The sequence below is a fragment of the Seriola dumerili genome, unplaced genomic scaffold, assembly GCF_002260705.1.
Source record: "Seriola dumerili isolate Sdu_G_001 unplaced genomic scaffold, Sdu_1.0 BDQW01000122.1, whole genome shotgun sequence".
Classification (NCBI taxonomy): domain Eukaryota; kingdom Metazoa; phylum Chordata; class Actinopteri; order Carangiformes; family Carangidae; genus Seriola; species Seriola dumerili.
This window is the reverse complement of record NW_019174377.1, coordinates 232,428-247,359: the sequence shown is the minus strand read 5'-3', so window position 1 is coordinate 247,359 and position 14,932 is coordinate 232,428. Positions and strand designations below refer to the sequence as shown.

Sequence of the window (14,932 nt, the reverse complement as noted above, 5' to 3'; positions counted from 1 at the left end):
AAGCATGCATGTACAAAGCCAAAGGATTAGTCTGTAAAAATGTTTTTCTTTTGCCTGAAAAGCTGACTGCTCATCAGCTCACTCTCCGCAGAGTTCCAGCTTAAAGAAAAATCCTTTAGACATACACTTTGAAATCTAAACTTTAATAGTTGCAGGATGGTGAATGCATTTTGTTATGACTTAAGCAGGTGGACAACATGAGCAATTTCTTGGGACTAGACTAAGTCAGTCACTTAATCATGTGCCATGGAGATATGTGAAAGATACTTGCCATTGCCTATAGACATTTTAAACAGATGATATATTCAAAATTCGGATGGAAAGTAGAATGAATGTGTAGGTATCTATGGGGAAAAGTCATGATCCAAAGAAATATGCCTTAACAGAGTTAGGATGTACACATACATATGACTTTTTATTACAGATTACATAGAGAACAACATTTAATAATAGAATACCAAGTAAACCAAATGGCAATTGTATTATTTACAAGAACAATCGCATATCAGGACTATTTTGTGCGATGGACTTTACACTTGATTATGTTATACAGTTTATTCAAAAATGGTTAGATTAGATTACTGCCCAATTCAGGGGAAACCTGGATCTCACACCAGAGTCACACCTTTTATTTGGACATCAAGGCTCTTTTTAGTCTCCTTTTCAATCAATCCTGACAAGTGCACTGTTGGACTGATGCTTAACAAGGTAGATGGTGACCCCAGCTTCCTTCACTTTCTCCTTACAATCTGTAGCAGGTTTCTACTCCTCAAACAAGATGTACTGTATCTGAAATGACCTTTTAAATAGGTTCAAGCTACTTTTGGTTTTCGACTTCACCCCTTTAAATGATTTTCTGCTGCAGTACATGAGTTGTTACTTCATTAATTGCTGCTGACTGACTGAATTAATGGCTGCCGATGCTCCTGCTGCTGTGGAGAGAAGTCAAACGGTCTGCGGTTCTCATTGTAGCCGTAGAGTTTCCGGAGGGCCACACGAGCTGCCTCCTCCTCGGCTGCCATGAGTGTCTCTCCTGGACCCTGAGCCAGTAGCTTCTTATCACTGAATCAACACACAGGTGAGTACAGACAAAAAATAAATAACATAGGCAGATTATACACAGAATACTATTCGCCATCACAACTTTTATAAATTATCTGCATCTTATTCAAACTGCAAAAGTATAATTTGTAATGTCAGGTGATTTTTTGGACATGTCAGCTGTAGCTTCCACCTTTTATATTAATTTAAAACTCTTAATTTATTACTGTACTTTGGGTAACAGCATCCACAACAGCACACATACCTGTACAAGCCAACAAAGTATAGTGGCAGGACAGTGCTGGCTCCAGCAGACTTGATGAGGCGAGGCTCAGGCAAAGAGATATTCCTCTTAGAAAGCTCTTCCACCAGTAGTCCCATTGGGTTGACCACTGTCCACATATCAAACAGGTCCTTTCCTATCAGCTGAGTGACAAGGAAATCCTACAGAGGAAAAAAGTCAAAGGTGAGGTCAGGAAGAAAAAGTCATACAATGTTGCTGTGGAGACAACAGAACCAGAACTCAGCCAGACAGTGAGCGTTCATGTTACTGTACTCCAAGCACCTTACCCTTAGGAAGAATCCTGCTCGCTCTGCTCCACTGCTCTCCTGTAGAGCTCCAATCACTGCCATGAATGTAGAATGGAGCACATCATCAGGAACAGGGAATTCTGCACTCATGGTTAGGTCTTCAATGCCGAGATTTCTGGCTACATAGGTCACAACTGCTGAACTGTTGAGGTACCCCACGATACTCTCCACTCCTTCGCTGGGCAGGCTCGGAAAGCTGGCCCTGCACCAGTCGGTCAGGAAGCTTTTGGTGAAACCTGCACCATTTGCCTTTAGCTGAATATTATCTTTCAGAACAAGAGCAGTGGTCTCAGAGTCCACGCCCAACCCCTGTCTCCTCTCTTGCTCAGCCTTTAGGTAACAGGGATTGATGAAGGCTGTTTTGAGTAGCTCCAAGGAAAAGTTCTCATGGAGACGGGTGCTGAAAGCCTGAACCTCAGTATGGTAATCCCAGAGAGGTTTTTGAGAGCTGAAAGAAAGTCAAACATTGAGTTAATCAACCGTGAAAATGGTGACTACTTCTGATTGGTGCTGGTGAGGTTACGCATTGAAAAAAATCCCAGTTTAGTGGCATTTATGCTGATAAAGACATTCTTACTTACTGTACACTGGAATTAAAACTCTTTATGACAGCAGAAAAGGAAAGCGTATTTGCTGATTACGAGCAAAACTTCATCTTAAACTCCACCAATATATAACCAAGATTTCTAGCTATGCCCCTGGCTTTACTTTAAGAACTGTGTAAATAGTAACCTGCACGCTGGTTAACAAGTCTGCAGTGAAAACCTGAGCGATGCAACTATAATGTTATCTATATCAATCCTTTTCAAACGGCTAACACTAATAAACACACACTGACAAATATAAAATACATTAATGGCCTTGAAATGCTCTCTAGTGAACTCTTGTGCTAGCTAACGTTAGCCTTACCGTGGCTTCGGTGGTGGCGGTCCCTCCAGTTTTAACTTCTTTGCCATGAGGTATGTGTATGCCTTCATCCATCGCTTTTTCTCTCTAACCTGCGATAATGATATATTTCTGCAAACACGTTGGCAATGAATTCCTAATGTTAGCGCCCCACGATTTAGTATGTACCCTGACGCCATGTCGATCCAGTGACAGCGGATTGCAACAGCTAAATGTGTTCGGCGCGGAACAAGTAACAATATCCGGCCAGGCCGGTCCTAATTTAATGACCAAACGTTACCATGGAAACAAGCATAAACGTTAACTCACGTTAGCTTAAAGAGCAGACTAAGAGACTGAAATTTACCGAATCGGACAGATATTAAACATACCCAGGACTACTAGAGATTTGTTCAATTTCGTCTGCTTCTTATTTCGATATATTTTTTTGGCAATGTCCACTGGTGAATACCAAGAAACAATGGAAGATAAAGAAGCAGCTCAAACGGAAGGTGGAGATGCCGAAAGAACTTCTGTTAAAACTGGAGTCCTTAATGCCATGATAAAGGGTGGAGCTCAAGAAACCAAGGAAAATGACAGAAAACGGCACAATCCACTTCAAGAGGAAACAGAAAAGCAGTCATGGCCTCGAATGACCAAGAAATTCCTGAAAGACCACTGTAAGCAGAACAAACTTTACTCAACACCATGCCTGAATGACACATTGTACCTGCATTTCAAAGGTTTCTCCACCATTGAGAACTTAGAGGAGTACACAGGACTGAAGTGTCTCTGGCTGGAAAGCAATGGGCTTCAACGCATAGGGAACCTGGATGCCCAGACTGATCTGCGCTGCTTGTTCCTTCAGCAAAACCTCATATATAAACTGGAAAACCTTGAACATCTGAAAAAACTCTGCACCTTGAATGTCTCTAACAACTATATCCACACCATAGAGAACATCTCCTGCCTTCCTGACCTGAGTACTCTGCAAATTGCCCATAACAAGCTGGAAACTGTGGAGGACATAGAGCACCTGAGTCAGTGTCTGGCAGTCAGTGTGCTCGATATATCTCACAACCTGTTAAATGACCCTGAGATCCTCCCTGTACTTGAGGCAATGCCAGAACTGCGAGTGTTAAATCTAATGGGAAATGAGGTAGTGAATAAGATCCCAAACTACAGGAAGACCATGATAGTGCAGCTCAAGCAGCTGACCTTCCTTGATGATCGCCCTGTATTTCCCAAAGACAGGGCATGTGCAGAGGCGTGGGCAGTGGGAGGGCTGGAAGGGGAGCGCAAAGAAAGGGAGCAATGGGAAACACGAGAGAGGAAGAAAATTCAGGACAGCTTGGATAGCATGGCAATGATTCGGAAAAAAGCTCAGGAGAGACGACACCTGCAAGAGCTACAGGAGAAAGGTGAACAAAATTCTCAGCTTTTCCCATGCCAAAACAGACATAGAGTAAATGTGGATTTGCATGACTGAATAGTGTTGTCTGTCTGTTTCATTTCAGGGGAGACTGAGGTTTCCACAGCTCCATGTGAGGAAAACAACACCGAGATTTTGACTTCACAAGAAGTGAAGATCCAAGCCTTTGTGCAGGACAGCCTGGATGCCCATGAAGAGTTCTTGCAGAGTCAAGCAACACACAAATACAAGACAAAAAGTGAACTTAGAGAGACAGAGCAGAAAAGTGATGGGTTGCAGAGAGAGCAGTTAGAGAAAGATGACCAGGACCAATCACAGAAGAAGCAGCTTGTGACAGAAGAGACAGAAATGGTGAATCCAGAGCAGTCAGCACAAGAGCTAGAAAGTACTGCAGCAATGTTAGAGACTGAGAAAATAGAAGATAACACACAACAACAACAAAACCAGTCAGTTGTAATCCAGCTGATGAGAAATGAAGCAGAGAGAGAGCAGGCAAACATGAGTGAGCAGCGTGAGAAGAAACAGCCTCCGACTGTCAAGGCAGCACCTCCTGAAACAGATGAGGTTGTTTCAACATATGGTCCGGGACCACTGGTTACAGAGCTGGAGGATGTAGAACAGCTGGAAACCATTCACCTTCCACTGCATAGCTTACTCCATATTGATGACCTGCCTGATTTGGAGGATGTAGATACTGAAGACTTCACTGCAATGTTTTCTTCTCAGCAGGTGTTCAAACCAAAAATAGAAGTCATATCAGGAGGCAGTGATGAGGACGAGCCAACTGGGAACCAAAGTGAGACCATCCCCTCTTTAAGTCCAGACAAAAGCTCTTTGTTCACTGAAGTCTCTCACAATTCTTCATCACTGCTGTATCCAGGGGATTGGGATGCCTTTGAGCCACTGGTATTTGAACCAGTGGAAAAGTCAAAGACAAACCAAACCTCCTCTCCACCATGCTGCCTGATTGAGGAGCTGGATTGATGCTTTTTAGGTTTAAACAGTCTCAGAGGACATGGCTTCAATTATATGTTTTAATGCTGACAGGCAGTAGACCAGCCATGTGAGACCATAAAAATCCTAATAAGAGCACAGCTTTAATTTAAAAAAATATTTAGCTTTGAAAAGATACACAGTATATGGTTATTCATTGCTTTGCATGTTTGTGTTAAATGAGTCAGACATTTTGTTTATGTGGTTGTTAATTGTGAAACTGTATGAAATCAGAATAAATCTTTCTTGATCTGGTCTGTATTCTTTCATGTTTTTCTTTAGGGACAACAATAGCTTCATGCCTTTATATTAGGGCAACACAAATGTTAATGACTATATTATATAAAAAAAATAAACACTCTCCACACGGACTTTCTGTAACCTGTCAGAGCATCTAAAGAAAAAAGACAACTTACAGTAACAGTAAATTATGAAAAATTAAATTTCTGCATTAAGCAGAAATTATGATTAAAAAAATTCAACCAGTTTAAATATAAACTGAAAAAAGAAGTTAAATTTCAGCTACCACCAGGCTAATGTGAGAGCGGTTCACATAGTTGCAAAATCATAGTAATGTGTGTATTTTTCACATAAAGCTTCGATAAAAGTACAGGACGACACGTCGTGTGTGGTTTTACTAAACTGTATTACATTTCCCAGTACATGTCACATATTACTCTCTCCGCATTAAATATTCACCATGTTACTTCTCCGCATTACAGCTCCATTTTCCTCTTTTGATAAACTGTGTTGTACAGTAGCTTTGGGTGAGATCTTTCCAAAGCTCTGAGTGACAGGAACAAATATTTACAACAAGTCATGCTTAGCATTTAGCAAGAAGGTCTCTAATAAAAACAGCATGAGAAAGTATGAGAAAACAGAATAAACAGAACAAGAGAGGAGTAAAAAAATAAAACTGTACATGTATTAAATAAACAAAATCAAAATATCAGCCCTGTGCGCAACAGGCCTTGCACAAGTGTCAAGGTCTTCCTCACACAGGGCCTGAGTGCAGCGAATAGCTAACATTTGACACACAGAATGAGGGACAGTGCGTTCTCCTGTCAAGGTGATGGCAGAAATGAAGGCCGGCTCTAACGTCGCAACCACACCCAAGTGTTGATGAGCCAGAAAGCTACAGTGACCGAGTACATGATCATCTCTCGCTTTGCTCGCTCCTTGTTCTCCTCTTCCAAATGTTGAAGTCTCCGATTTAACTTGATGAGCTACGGATAAATCAGAAAAGCAGGTTTTGTCAGTCACAGGGTTTCCATGATTAGTTCTCGTGCCACAAGATGGAGATAATGTATTTATTAAAAACTAACCTGACGTCGAAGTGTTGTTGCATCAACCACAGTCATATCATCAGGCCCTCCCTCCAGTGTAGCTTCATATGTTGATAATACAAGCCTTGAGAAGGGAACAGCAACTTTGAGAACAAACAGTCACAAACAGTTGCCATTGAGCATATATTTTAGATGTCATGTTAACAATTGCAACAATAGATTATTTTTCTACCAGAATTAAATCCTATATCTTGACCCAGCAATGAGAATGTAAGGTAAGAAAAGATGAGGAAAATGAAAAGGGAACAGAATGAAGATTCCAGGTGAGGTTACCTGGATTCATGCAGGGGGTTGGAGCTTGAAGCCGACCCCCCTCGCAGAGATGGTTTGCTGAAGAGGTGGGGGAAAGACAGGATTGGGAGAAGGGAAAATAAGAGAGATAGAGAAACATACATGGTACAGTGTTGCACACATGCAGACACAATACCCTTTCCTAACCTGCATATCCTTCACATACCAACAATTTTTGTGTTGTCCTGAAAACCAACAGAGTATTTTTTTTTTTTACAATGTCGTATCTAACACAGGTGCTGTCAAATAAGTTTTTCTTTCATGATCCTTCTATAGGTAAAAAAAAATCTACAGCTTTCATTTTCAGGAATCTTTCCTCTACCAAATGTGAGGTTAAGAACATGAAGAAATGTAATTTACAAAACATTTCTTCATGTTCTTAACCTCACATTTGTATGCAGAGTGTATGAATAGCATACACATCTGTGAGTAACATTTAGAAGATTTTTCTTTCTGCTTTCACCGTATCCAGTCCTCAGCAAGGCAAACAGTCAAAAGTTCAGACTGTTGCAAAACTCTGAGGAATGTGTATGCTAAAATGTGTATATGAGTATTTTATGGTTCTTTTTGCTCAGTGATGAACTCGTCCGCTGCACACACTCTCAGTTCATTTTCCACTATCATTTGTTTACAGCTTCTCCTGACCCATATGCGCTTGAGAAGTTTTGAGTAAACATGTAGCTTCAAGGACAAATGCGTGGTCAGGGCTGGTTGCCTTTATATAGGATCCTTTTTGGTTCAGCATCACTGCATCTTTGTTATTTCTGATGACGATACAACAAACAAATTTCCTCCGGCATTTAAGCTAAATTAAACGTGTCTGACAAGTCCTAGCACAACCTAAACAAGCTGGTGACTAGGCAACACTTCAGTCCTTCAGTAGTGATTGTTAGACTGGAATATGTGTAACTACAATGGCCTGAACCAAAAGATGCAGAAAAACATTGCTACAACTTTTTTGATAAATACATGCCATATTAATATTGTTACTGAAAGTTAGAAATGGTCAGTTGGAAAATGGTCACATAATGTTTGAGACTACTACACAAATACTCCCAAGCTTCCAACATAATTAAGGGGCAAACAACATTTCAGAAACACTACTGACACCACGCATTGTCTTCTCTGTACGATGTCTAGTAAGCCAAATTTTTTCCTTATTTTTAAGCAAAAAATGACCGGATGATTGGGAGGTCACCTGCGAGGGTTCTCATCCAAGACCTCCAGGACCTGCTGGTAGGCCCGACGTGTAGTGGACTGGATGAAAGATAGAACACCACTAGCGCTGTACAGGTTGTGCTCATCCTCAGTCTCGGTGAGAGTGGGGCAAGGGTGGACAGTGGCTGGGGGGGACGAGGTTGCACTGCTCAGTGCCCACCATTAAGAGCAGCCAATTCGGAGGACAAGTGAAGAGAAAAGAGGAAAGAGGGGAAGGAAGGAGGAGAGGGAGAGAAATAAGGAAAAGAAACTGTCCTCAACTTTACTGACTGTGTAAAAATTGCAACTGAATGAAAGTAAATAAAGTAATTTTGTAATAATAGCTACAGATTTAACCTGCCAACCACTTACAGTGATTTGCGAACATAAAATACACTCAACAAAAACAGAAATGGAAAAGGAGATGTGAACTAAAGGCATCGACAAAGCATCGGAAAGCAATCAGGACATAAAAATACATTTTGCCCCAGAATTATATAAGTGTTAGTTCAGGCAAATACCAAGCCCCAAGCTGATATTTTTTAAATGCTCTACCTCAACAAAGCTACAGAGCACACATAGCAAAAATAAAGTACACTTGACACCTGAACAGATTTTTATCAAAAACATTACTTTTCCTTTAATGGTTTCTTTGTGTTTTGTTTGGTGTCCTACAGTGTTTCTGAGAGGGCAGTGTGGCCTTTAAGTGTGCTTATACACTAAATAGCAACATTTTCATTCTATTGCACTAATCCTGAAGCCATTTAGTACATTTTAAAATCTGAAAATGATCAAATCAAAAGTGATGAGTAAATATCAGCTGTTTAAAAATTATTAGTTAATGGATTAGTGGCAGTGACAAAAAAAGATGAAGTCTGCATTATCACTGAAAGCAGCAAAACATCTCACAACAAAACAGCTTTCAATGCCAGGAAACAACAGACAACCAGCTATGTCACACAGACAAAGGAACAGAGCATAGAATGAAAAGAAAGATGCAACATGCTAGTGCACACATGTAGGAGATATGATGGAGCTAGCACCAGGCTAATAACGGTATATCCAAGCCAATACTCACGCTGAATCATTTCTCATCGGCTGACGGGTATGAGAGACAGCTGCAGTCTCACTGGCTGAGCGTTCCCGCCGAACTCGTCCTTGGGGCTGTAACTGTGGGGGGAAATTGACAACTGATTTGTTCAGGCTATGGACTACTGTTAGGAAATTATTTAAGTCAATGAGTGGATTTTATATAGTGTCCTTAGTAACATAAAATTTATTGTTTTATCACGTACCACTTCTTCAGTGTCTGGGGCCGCCCGCTGCTCCTCCTCTAGGAAGTCCAGGGGCCTCTCATTGAGAGTTAGGACTCTGGGTGGAGTCTTCAGTGATAGGGCTTCTAATGGTGTTGACTGGATTAGGTCCAGGTCTCTGGGTCTGGAGAACTGGGCATCATTACTGTCTCCTGACAGAGAGAGGAGTGTACTGAAGTTTAGAATTAGAAACTGGTACATTCTCTATTTCACTTAATTTAAACAATGTACTGCGATTTGAAAGCTAAAGTTGAATAACCCCTTCTAGCAGTTTAACACGTACAGTGAACCAACATGCCATTGTGCCTTTAGTTTTTTTTTTTTCATTTTGTGTCTTAAATAACAGACACAATAGTAATGCTGTTAAATAGGCCTCTAAGAGCAGGATGGACAAAGTCCTGAGGCATTGATAGAGGGATATCTAGTATCTTTCAATGGCCATCACAAAGCTACATAACAGCTAGATTACAGTCAGCTGTCAGCATCAATGACATGCAGAGTTTGTTTGTGATAACACTTTTCTTTCAACATCACTTTTTTTTTTTTTTTTACAGTATACCAACCTGCAATCACAATTCTCTCTGGAACTTGCATTATGACACTGCGGGGGACCTCCTGAGACCCAACATTAGGGTCCTCGTGGGCTTGAGGGGCCACTTTGAGCATCTCAGGAATGCGCATCCTCTGGCTGATACCCTCAGTGTACTCCAGCTCATACTGGATACGGTTCATCTCCGCCATCTCTGCCGTAGGGGAGGGGAATGCTGCTCCGTTCATTTGGCTGTGTGAAATAATTTGTTTAGCAACACAGAGCTAATTGTTAGCCTCAAAATGGTCACAACATGCAGATAACATGCATTTCTACTGGTGCAATTTATGACCATTATGGCTATAAAACAATCCAACATGAGAGATCTCTGTGTTCTAATAGTTTTATTATCACTCCTGTTGAACTTGTTATACTGCATTTCTAATGGTGCAGCTTATTAAACTGCAGACCACAGAGATCACAAAAATATTGGTGCAGCTGTGGGCAGGAGTTAGAGAGGGAAAACACATCATATGCCAAAATCATATGATAACTTAGTATCTTCTGACAGAGGGGAACAAAGAGAGGCTACACGGACCAGTTAGGTCTTGACTGCAGCAGATAAGAGCTGCTACAGTTGCTGCTCGCATTACAGTCTATGTATCTTCTTTAACATGAATGCTGTACATTTACCAATATTGGCAACAATTTGTAACCAACTGCTGAGTAGCTCTGTGGTTTAACTTAATGCCAGGAGATCTATCAAAATCCAGAAGCTGAGGTTAGTTTTGGTTAACAACAAATTAGCGCCATTCCAAGCTAGCGTGTTAGCATCGGTTTCTTACCGTTTTGTTTGTTGCTAAGGATAGCGACCTCCCAAAGAAGTATTTACGAATCGAATCCTAAAGGGAATAAAAACTTCTAAATACACTCCAAATGGCACGGCTAAGTGAAGGTATGGCAGATAATGTAGCTGTAAAGCATCGCCTTGTGTTGATATGAGAGAGGAGGTACCTCTCTTCTTCCTCTGTCCGTACTCAAATCAGGAAGTACAGAAACTCAGGAGGAAGTTACGTCATTAGCACCAAGCGCCGAAATTAAAAGTCCAAACATGAGATATCCTATGGATGTTTCATCTGGTCCAAGTTTATCTATTTTCAGGTTTTGAACAATTTGATTTAATTTATCAACAATGTATACATATATATTGTATTTTACTGTATTTTCCATGCCACATATTATATATATTAGATATTCATAATGTATATGCATCTGCTTTTTGTACTTTGCGGCTGTAACACTTAGATCTACATTAGTTTACCTTAATCTAATCAAATATTCAATGTAAAATATATATCCTACAAAATGTCATCTATTAATGAGGTATGTTGGATATTTATTGTGTCATATTTTCTGCAATAAAACATATATGTAACAAAAATCATGTCGTTAGACAACTGTTCTTAGATCAATAGTGCCTGTTGGACTGCATTACATTTAAAGATATTCCTTATATTTGTCTATTTTTTCTCATTTTCATAGACAAAGTGGACAAAATTCTTTAACACAAAATAAATTTATGAGATATTTATTTATTTATTTTCTAAATCTACTTAACATTTTATCATATCATGTATTTATTCAAGAGGATATATGAAATCAAGGCTGGCTGTGTTAATAGGTTAATAGTGCGTGCACAGGTTCGTGTCACCGGGGGTTTTGGGAGCTGGCCCCTCAGTGATTGTGGGTGGTGCGTTTACTCGGAGCCATTCAAAGACAAGTCGTCCCTATGCTTTACCGGTAAACGAGGAATCACGTCTGGATCTCGGAAAACATCTCTTCAAGATAAACATTTGAGTCATGTCGTAAGGCGAACGTCCATAAATAGCAGGATGCTCTTCATTTGAGGCTTCGGCGATTGAGTACTTCTCTCCGTGTCTGTAACTGGCTGAAATTATGGTCCCAGATATTTTCATTTTGTGTTTGATATTACTCAGCACCATGCACATCGCATCATCGTTGGAGCTGCAACCTGGCATGTAAGTAAGGTGTTGTATTTTAGATCGTTTCCACTGTTTGCACTTATTAGATTTTATTGAGTAGACTCTCCTACTTTTACATGCTTTAAAATAATAAGACACCAGCAACGTGCCTTAGCCTATTCAGAAAAGACTTATTTATAGCCCAAGTTTTAAATGTAATTCAGTTTTTGTTTTTGTCTATGGTGCAATTGTTACCTTATAGTTTACTCTGTTCAATGCCCACCAGGAGTCGCTCTTTCAGGTCCCCTATGAGGATGGATGTGTGTTTTATAGCACTGATGTAACGTGCTTCATAATCGCTTCCAATGGAATGAAATATTTTTTTAGTTGTTACTCTACCAGAGGTTTCCAAGTGAAAATAGACCTGTGCTGGACAGGATCGAAGAAATCGTTTTCATTACCGGAGAAGCCGAATACTTCCTCTAATTAACTTCAGGCTGCTCTGTATTGAAGCCAGATGGTTTGTGGAGGAGGACACCTCTGAACAGTTTACCTGCATTGACAGCACAGATGGATGCAGGTTACTTATGACAGAGTGCTGTACATTACAAACCCCCATGCCCTTTAATGAACATGAACACATCATTGCATGCATACACATGAACATACAAACAACTCTGGGGAGCAAAAACTGAATTTCCTGTGGAATTTCATTGGTTGTTTATTGGGTGCTGTAGCACCAAACAGGAAGCTGTATAATTGCCTGACAAACACTGTCTGTGATGAGCTATGTTCATGCAACTGAACATATGTAGAATATTTGGAAGTTCATGTCTTTTGGAAATACAAACATCAGCCCTGCAGGAGGCTTAGACCACCAGTGCTCAAAGCTCTACCAGTGAACTACCCACCTCAACATATTATAGAACAATGAGAAATAAAGTGCTGTCATGCTGGTTGTGTGTGTGTGTGTGTGTTTTTTTTATCTTTAATTATTGCTGATTTTTTAGTCGTATACAGTATCTTCCATTTATTTTTGTGTGTTTTGAATGTACAGGCCAAATGTTTGTGCTGACCAGGAGATGTCCATGCTGGGGGCACGTCAGCCCTGTGTCCAGGCTTTTACCCGCATGGTCAAGGTGTGGAAACAGGGCTGCACCAACCACAGATGGTGTATGGGCTACGAGAGGAGGTAAGAGCAAAAAATACTTTAACGATGCACAAACAGTTTATTGTTGACATCTCATCCATAAGCAATTGTTAGTTTTCCTGGTGAAATGCATTTGTCTTTGCCATTTGTAAGTTACCCTGGGGTGATGTGGCTCAATGTCTTTGTGAAAAAGGATGGATCAAGGAAGGAGAGCATCCCTTTTTTTATTTGCCTAAGTTGATTTACTTGCTTGTAAATGAGGAACAATGCAACTCTAAATATGCAAAACTGGAGACGGACTGGTGTTTTTCATTCTGAAACTGATTACTAACACTACTGATGTAACACCAATAGTCCTTTGCAACTGACAGAGTACAAGGACATCATTTGAGTAACAGTAACATATCTTTACTTTGTATTTGCTGAAATCATGTAGATGTGATTCTCTAAATATATGGCACACTATGTTGACACATAAGGTTATATTCATGATATGTATGAACCTATGCCAGAAAATCCAATCATGTGACTATAACAGCATGTCTCCTTCTCAGGACAGCATACTACACAGCGTACAGGCAGATGTACAACATGGATTTGCACACAGTCTACAAGTGCTGCCCAGGTTGGACTCAGAAGGGTGAAGAGATGGGCTGCCTACATAGTGAGTAATAGGATTTTACATATACGTATCTCATAGGGCTGGTTCTGATATTGCTATGGAGCTGTCATATATATCAATTTAATATTTAGACAATAATGAACATGGATACATCACCAGAATTATGGTATATGCTATGTGGTATCTGCAGGGGTGTGTGGTGCCAATACATGTTTCAATGGAGGCCAATGTGCAGAGACTGGAGACCAGATATGTCAGTGTCCGTTGGGCTTCAAAGGGACGCGATGCCAGTATGGTGAGTTTCCATTCCCATCTGATAAAAACAATACAATAAATAAATATTTACAAACCTGCATATTCCATTTGTCACACACATCTCTCAGGCATTCATGTACAATATACAGCAATAAGGACAGCTGAGAACAGCTTTGTTAGTCAGTGAATTGACTTACATCCTCAGAGGACAACATGCTGTTAAAGCTTTAATAGGCCCAGCTCAGACCTTATGCTTTCACTTTGCAAGCGCAGAATGAGCCTGTAGTGTTGCTGTGATTGGATGAGGCTACTCTGTGGGGGTCTCTGGGTAGTTAAAGGTAGAAGAAGTGCTCTCTGGGAGAAATGGCTTGCTTTGAAGGCTATGGCCTGAAGTGCTGTGGCTAACCCAGCTGAGCCTCCACTCTGTAAAAACTATATGTTAATAAGTGCATCTGCAGTTCTGGTTTTATATGGTTAAGGAAGTAAAAGCCTAGAACAGATGCCTGTCACATATGACAATATTTCACTCCAGGAATAGAAGGTCAACATTTTAATACATACATACATCTATACATTGGATTACTTAAATTAGGTTTTTATCGTGACAAGTAACTTAAGTAAGCATTTTGGTACAAGGAAGTATGCTTATTGGCTTTCTGGTGAAGAGTTAGTTAGCTAGTTTAGCATGAGCATAATGACAGGAAACAGGGAAACAGCTAGCCTGTCTCTGTTGAACAGAAACACTTCTTAAACTCACAAATTAATACAGTAAATGTAATTTGTTTAACCTGCATAAAAACTGGGAAAAAAATGACAGTTTGCCATTTTACAAGTTGTTATGTGCTGGACGGTTTCATGGCTGGAAGCAGTAACTTCCTGGAGTCTCTGCTGGTTGCCTGGCAGCTGCTCAGAGGATTAGGCAAATAAGATATAACTTGTAAATTAGAGCGATTTAGAGATGCTGGTAGTCAAATTCAGAACAGCCTTATCTGGGATCTGTCAACATTAAATGGTAAACACTTACACTTACTCTTGTCTCTGAGCATGGTCTGTTCTTTCTACTGTCCAAACCCCTGCGGTCTACGTCAACATGCAAACAGGAGGATGGTTGTTAGTGTTTTGGAAGAGTCCCGCAGAGACAAAATGGCGAACAGAGGATATTTGGCTCCTACCCCCCACTTGCTTGCAAACACACAAACACACACACTGCAGAGGCTTTCCCGTTTGGTTCCTTGACTTTCCCATAAGGAATGACCTGCCTGCCACAGGTTTTTAACAGTCCTGCCTCTTGCTAAGACATTTCAC

General features: G+C 40.4%; 4 protein-coding genes across 7 annotated transcripts in view; 2 read left to right on the top strand and 2 right to left on the bottom strand.

Moving 5' to 3' along the window:
• Positions 1-134: 134 nt before the first annotated feature.
• Positions 135-2,745, bottom strand: mrpl44 (mitochondrial ribosomal protein L44). Its single transcript, XM_022748572.1, has 4 exons — positions 2,542-2,745; positions 1,612-2,080; positions 1,307-1,485; positions 135-1,062 (listed from the first exon to the last, which is right to left on the bottom strand). The coding sequence occupies exons 1-4, from the start codon at positions 2,715-2,717 to the stop codon at positions 885-887; spliced, it is 1,002 nt and encodes a 333-aa protein (XP_022604293.1). The 5' UTR covers positions 2,718-2,745; the 3' UTR covers positions 135-884.
• A 134-nt stretch (positions 2,746-2,879) lies between these two features.
• dnaaf1 (dynein axonemal assembly factor 1) lies at positions 2,880-5,153 on the top strand. The gene is made up of 2 exons (XM_022748571.1): positions 2,880-3,938; positions 4,035-5,153. The coding sequence occupies exons 1-2, from the start codon at positions 2,972-2,974 to the stop codon at positions 4,931-4,933; spliced, it is 1,866 nt and encodes a 621-aa protein (XP_022604292.1). The 5' UTR covers positions 2,880-2,971; the 3' UTR covers positions 4,934-5,153.
• Positions 5,154-5,569: 416 nt separating this feature from the next.
• Positions 5,570-10,646, bottom strand: mff (mitochondrial fission factor). Of its 4 annotated transcripts, none has more exons than XM_022748450.1 (8): positions 10,464-10,646; positions 9,653-9,870; positions 9,072-9,241; positions 8,855-8,946; positions 7,778-7,942; positions 6,562-6,618; positions 6,268-6,352; positions 5,570-6,168 (listed from the first exon to the last, which is right to left on the bottom strand). In XM_022748450.1, exons 2-8 carry the CDS (start codon positions 9,864-9,866, stop codon positions 6,037-6,039), a joined length of 915 nt encoding a protein of 304 aa, XP_022604171.1. In that variant the 5' UTR covers positions 9,867-9,870; positions 10,464-10,646; the 3' UTR covers positions 5,570-6,036. The 4 variants fall into 4 exon arrangements, 3 of the variants coding, with proteins under 3 accessions (XP_022604171.1, XP_022604172.1, XP_022604173.1); XR_002665204.1 differs by having other exon boundaries at positions 6,080-6,168; positions 6,268-6,371; XM_022748451.1 differs by lacking the exon at positions 7,778-7,942.
• A 973-nt stretch (positions 10,647-11,619) lies between these two features.
• Positions 11,620-14,932, top strand: part of LOC111224105 (multiple epidermal growth factor-like domains protein 6) — a 56,808-nt gene continuing 53,495 nt past the window's right edge. Inside the window, exons 1-4 of the mRNA XM_022748503.1 lie at positions 11,620-11,657; positions 12,658-12,792; positions 13,305-13,414; positions 13,563-13,667. Coding sequence (XP_022604224.1) covers positions 11,620-11,657; positions 12,658-12,792; positions 13,305-13,414; positions 13,563-13,667 — 388 coding nt within the window. The remainder of the gene's footprint in view (positions 11,658-12,657; positions 12,793-13,304; positions 13,415-13,562; positions 13,668-14,932) is intronic.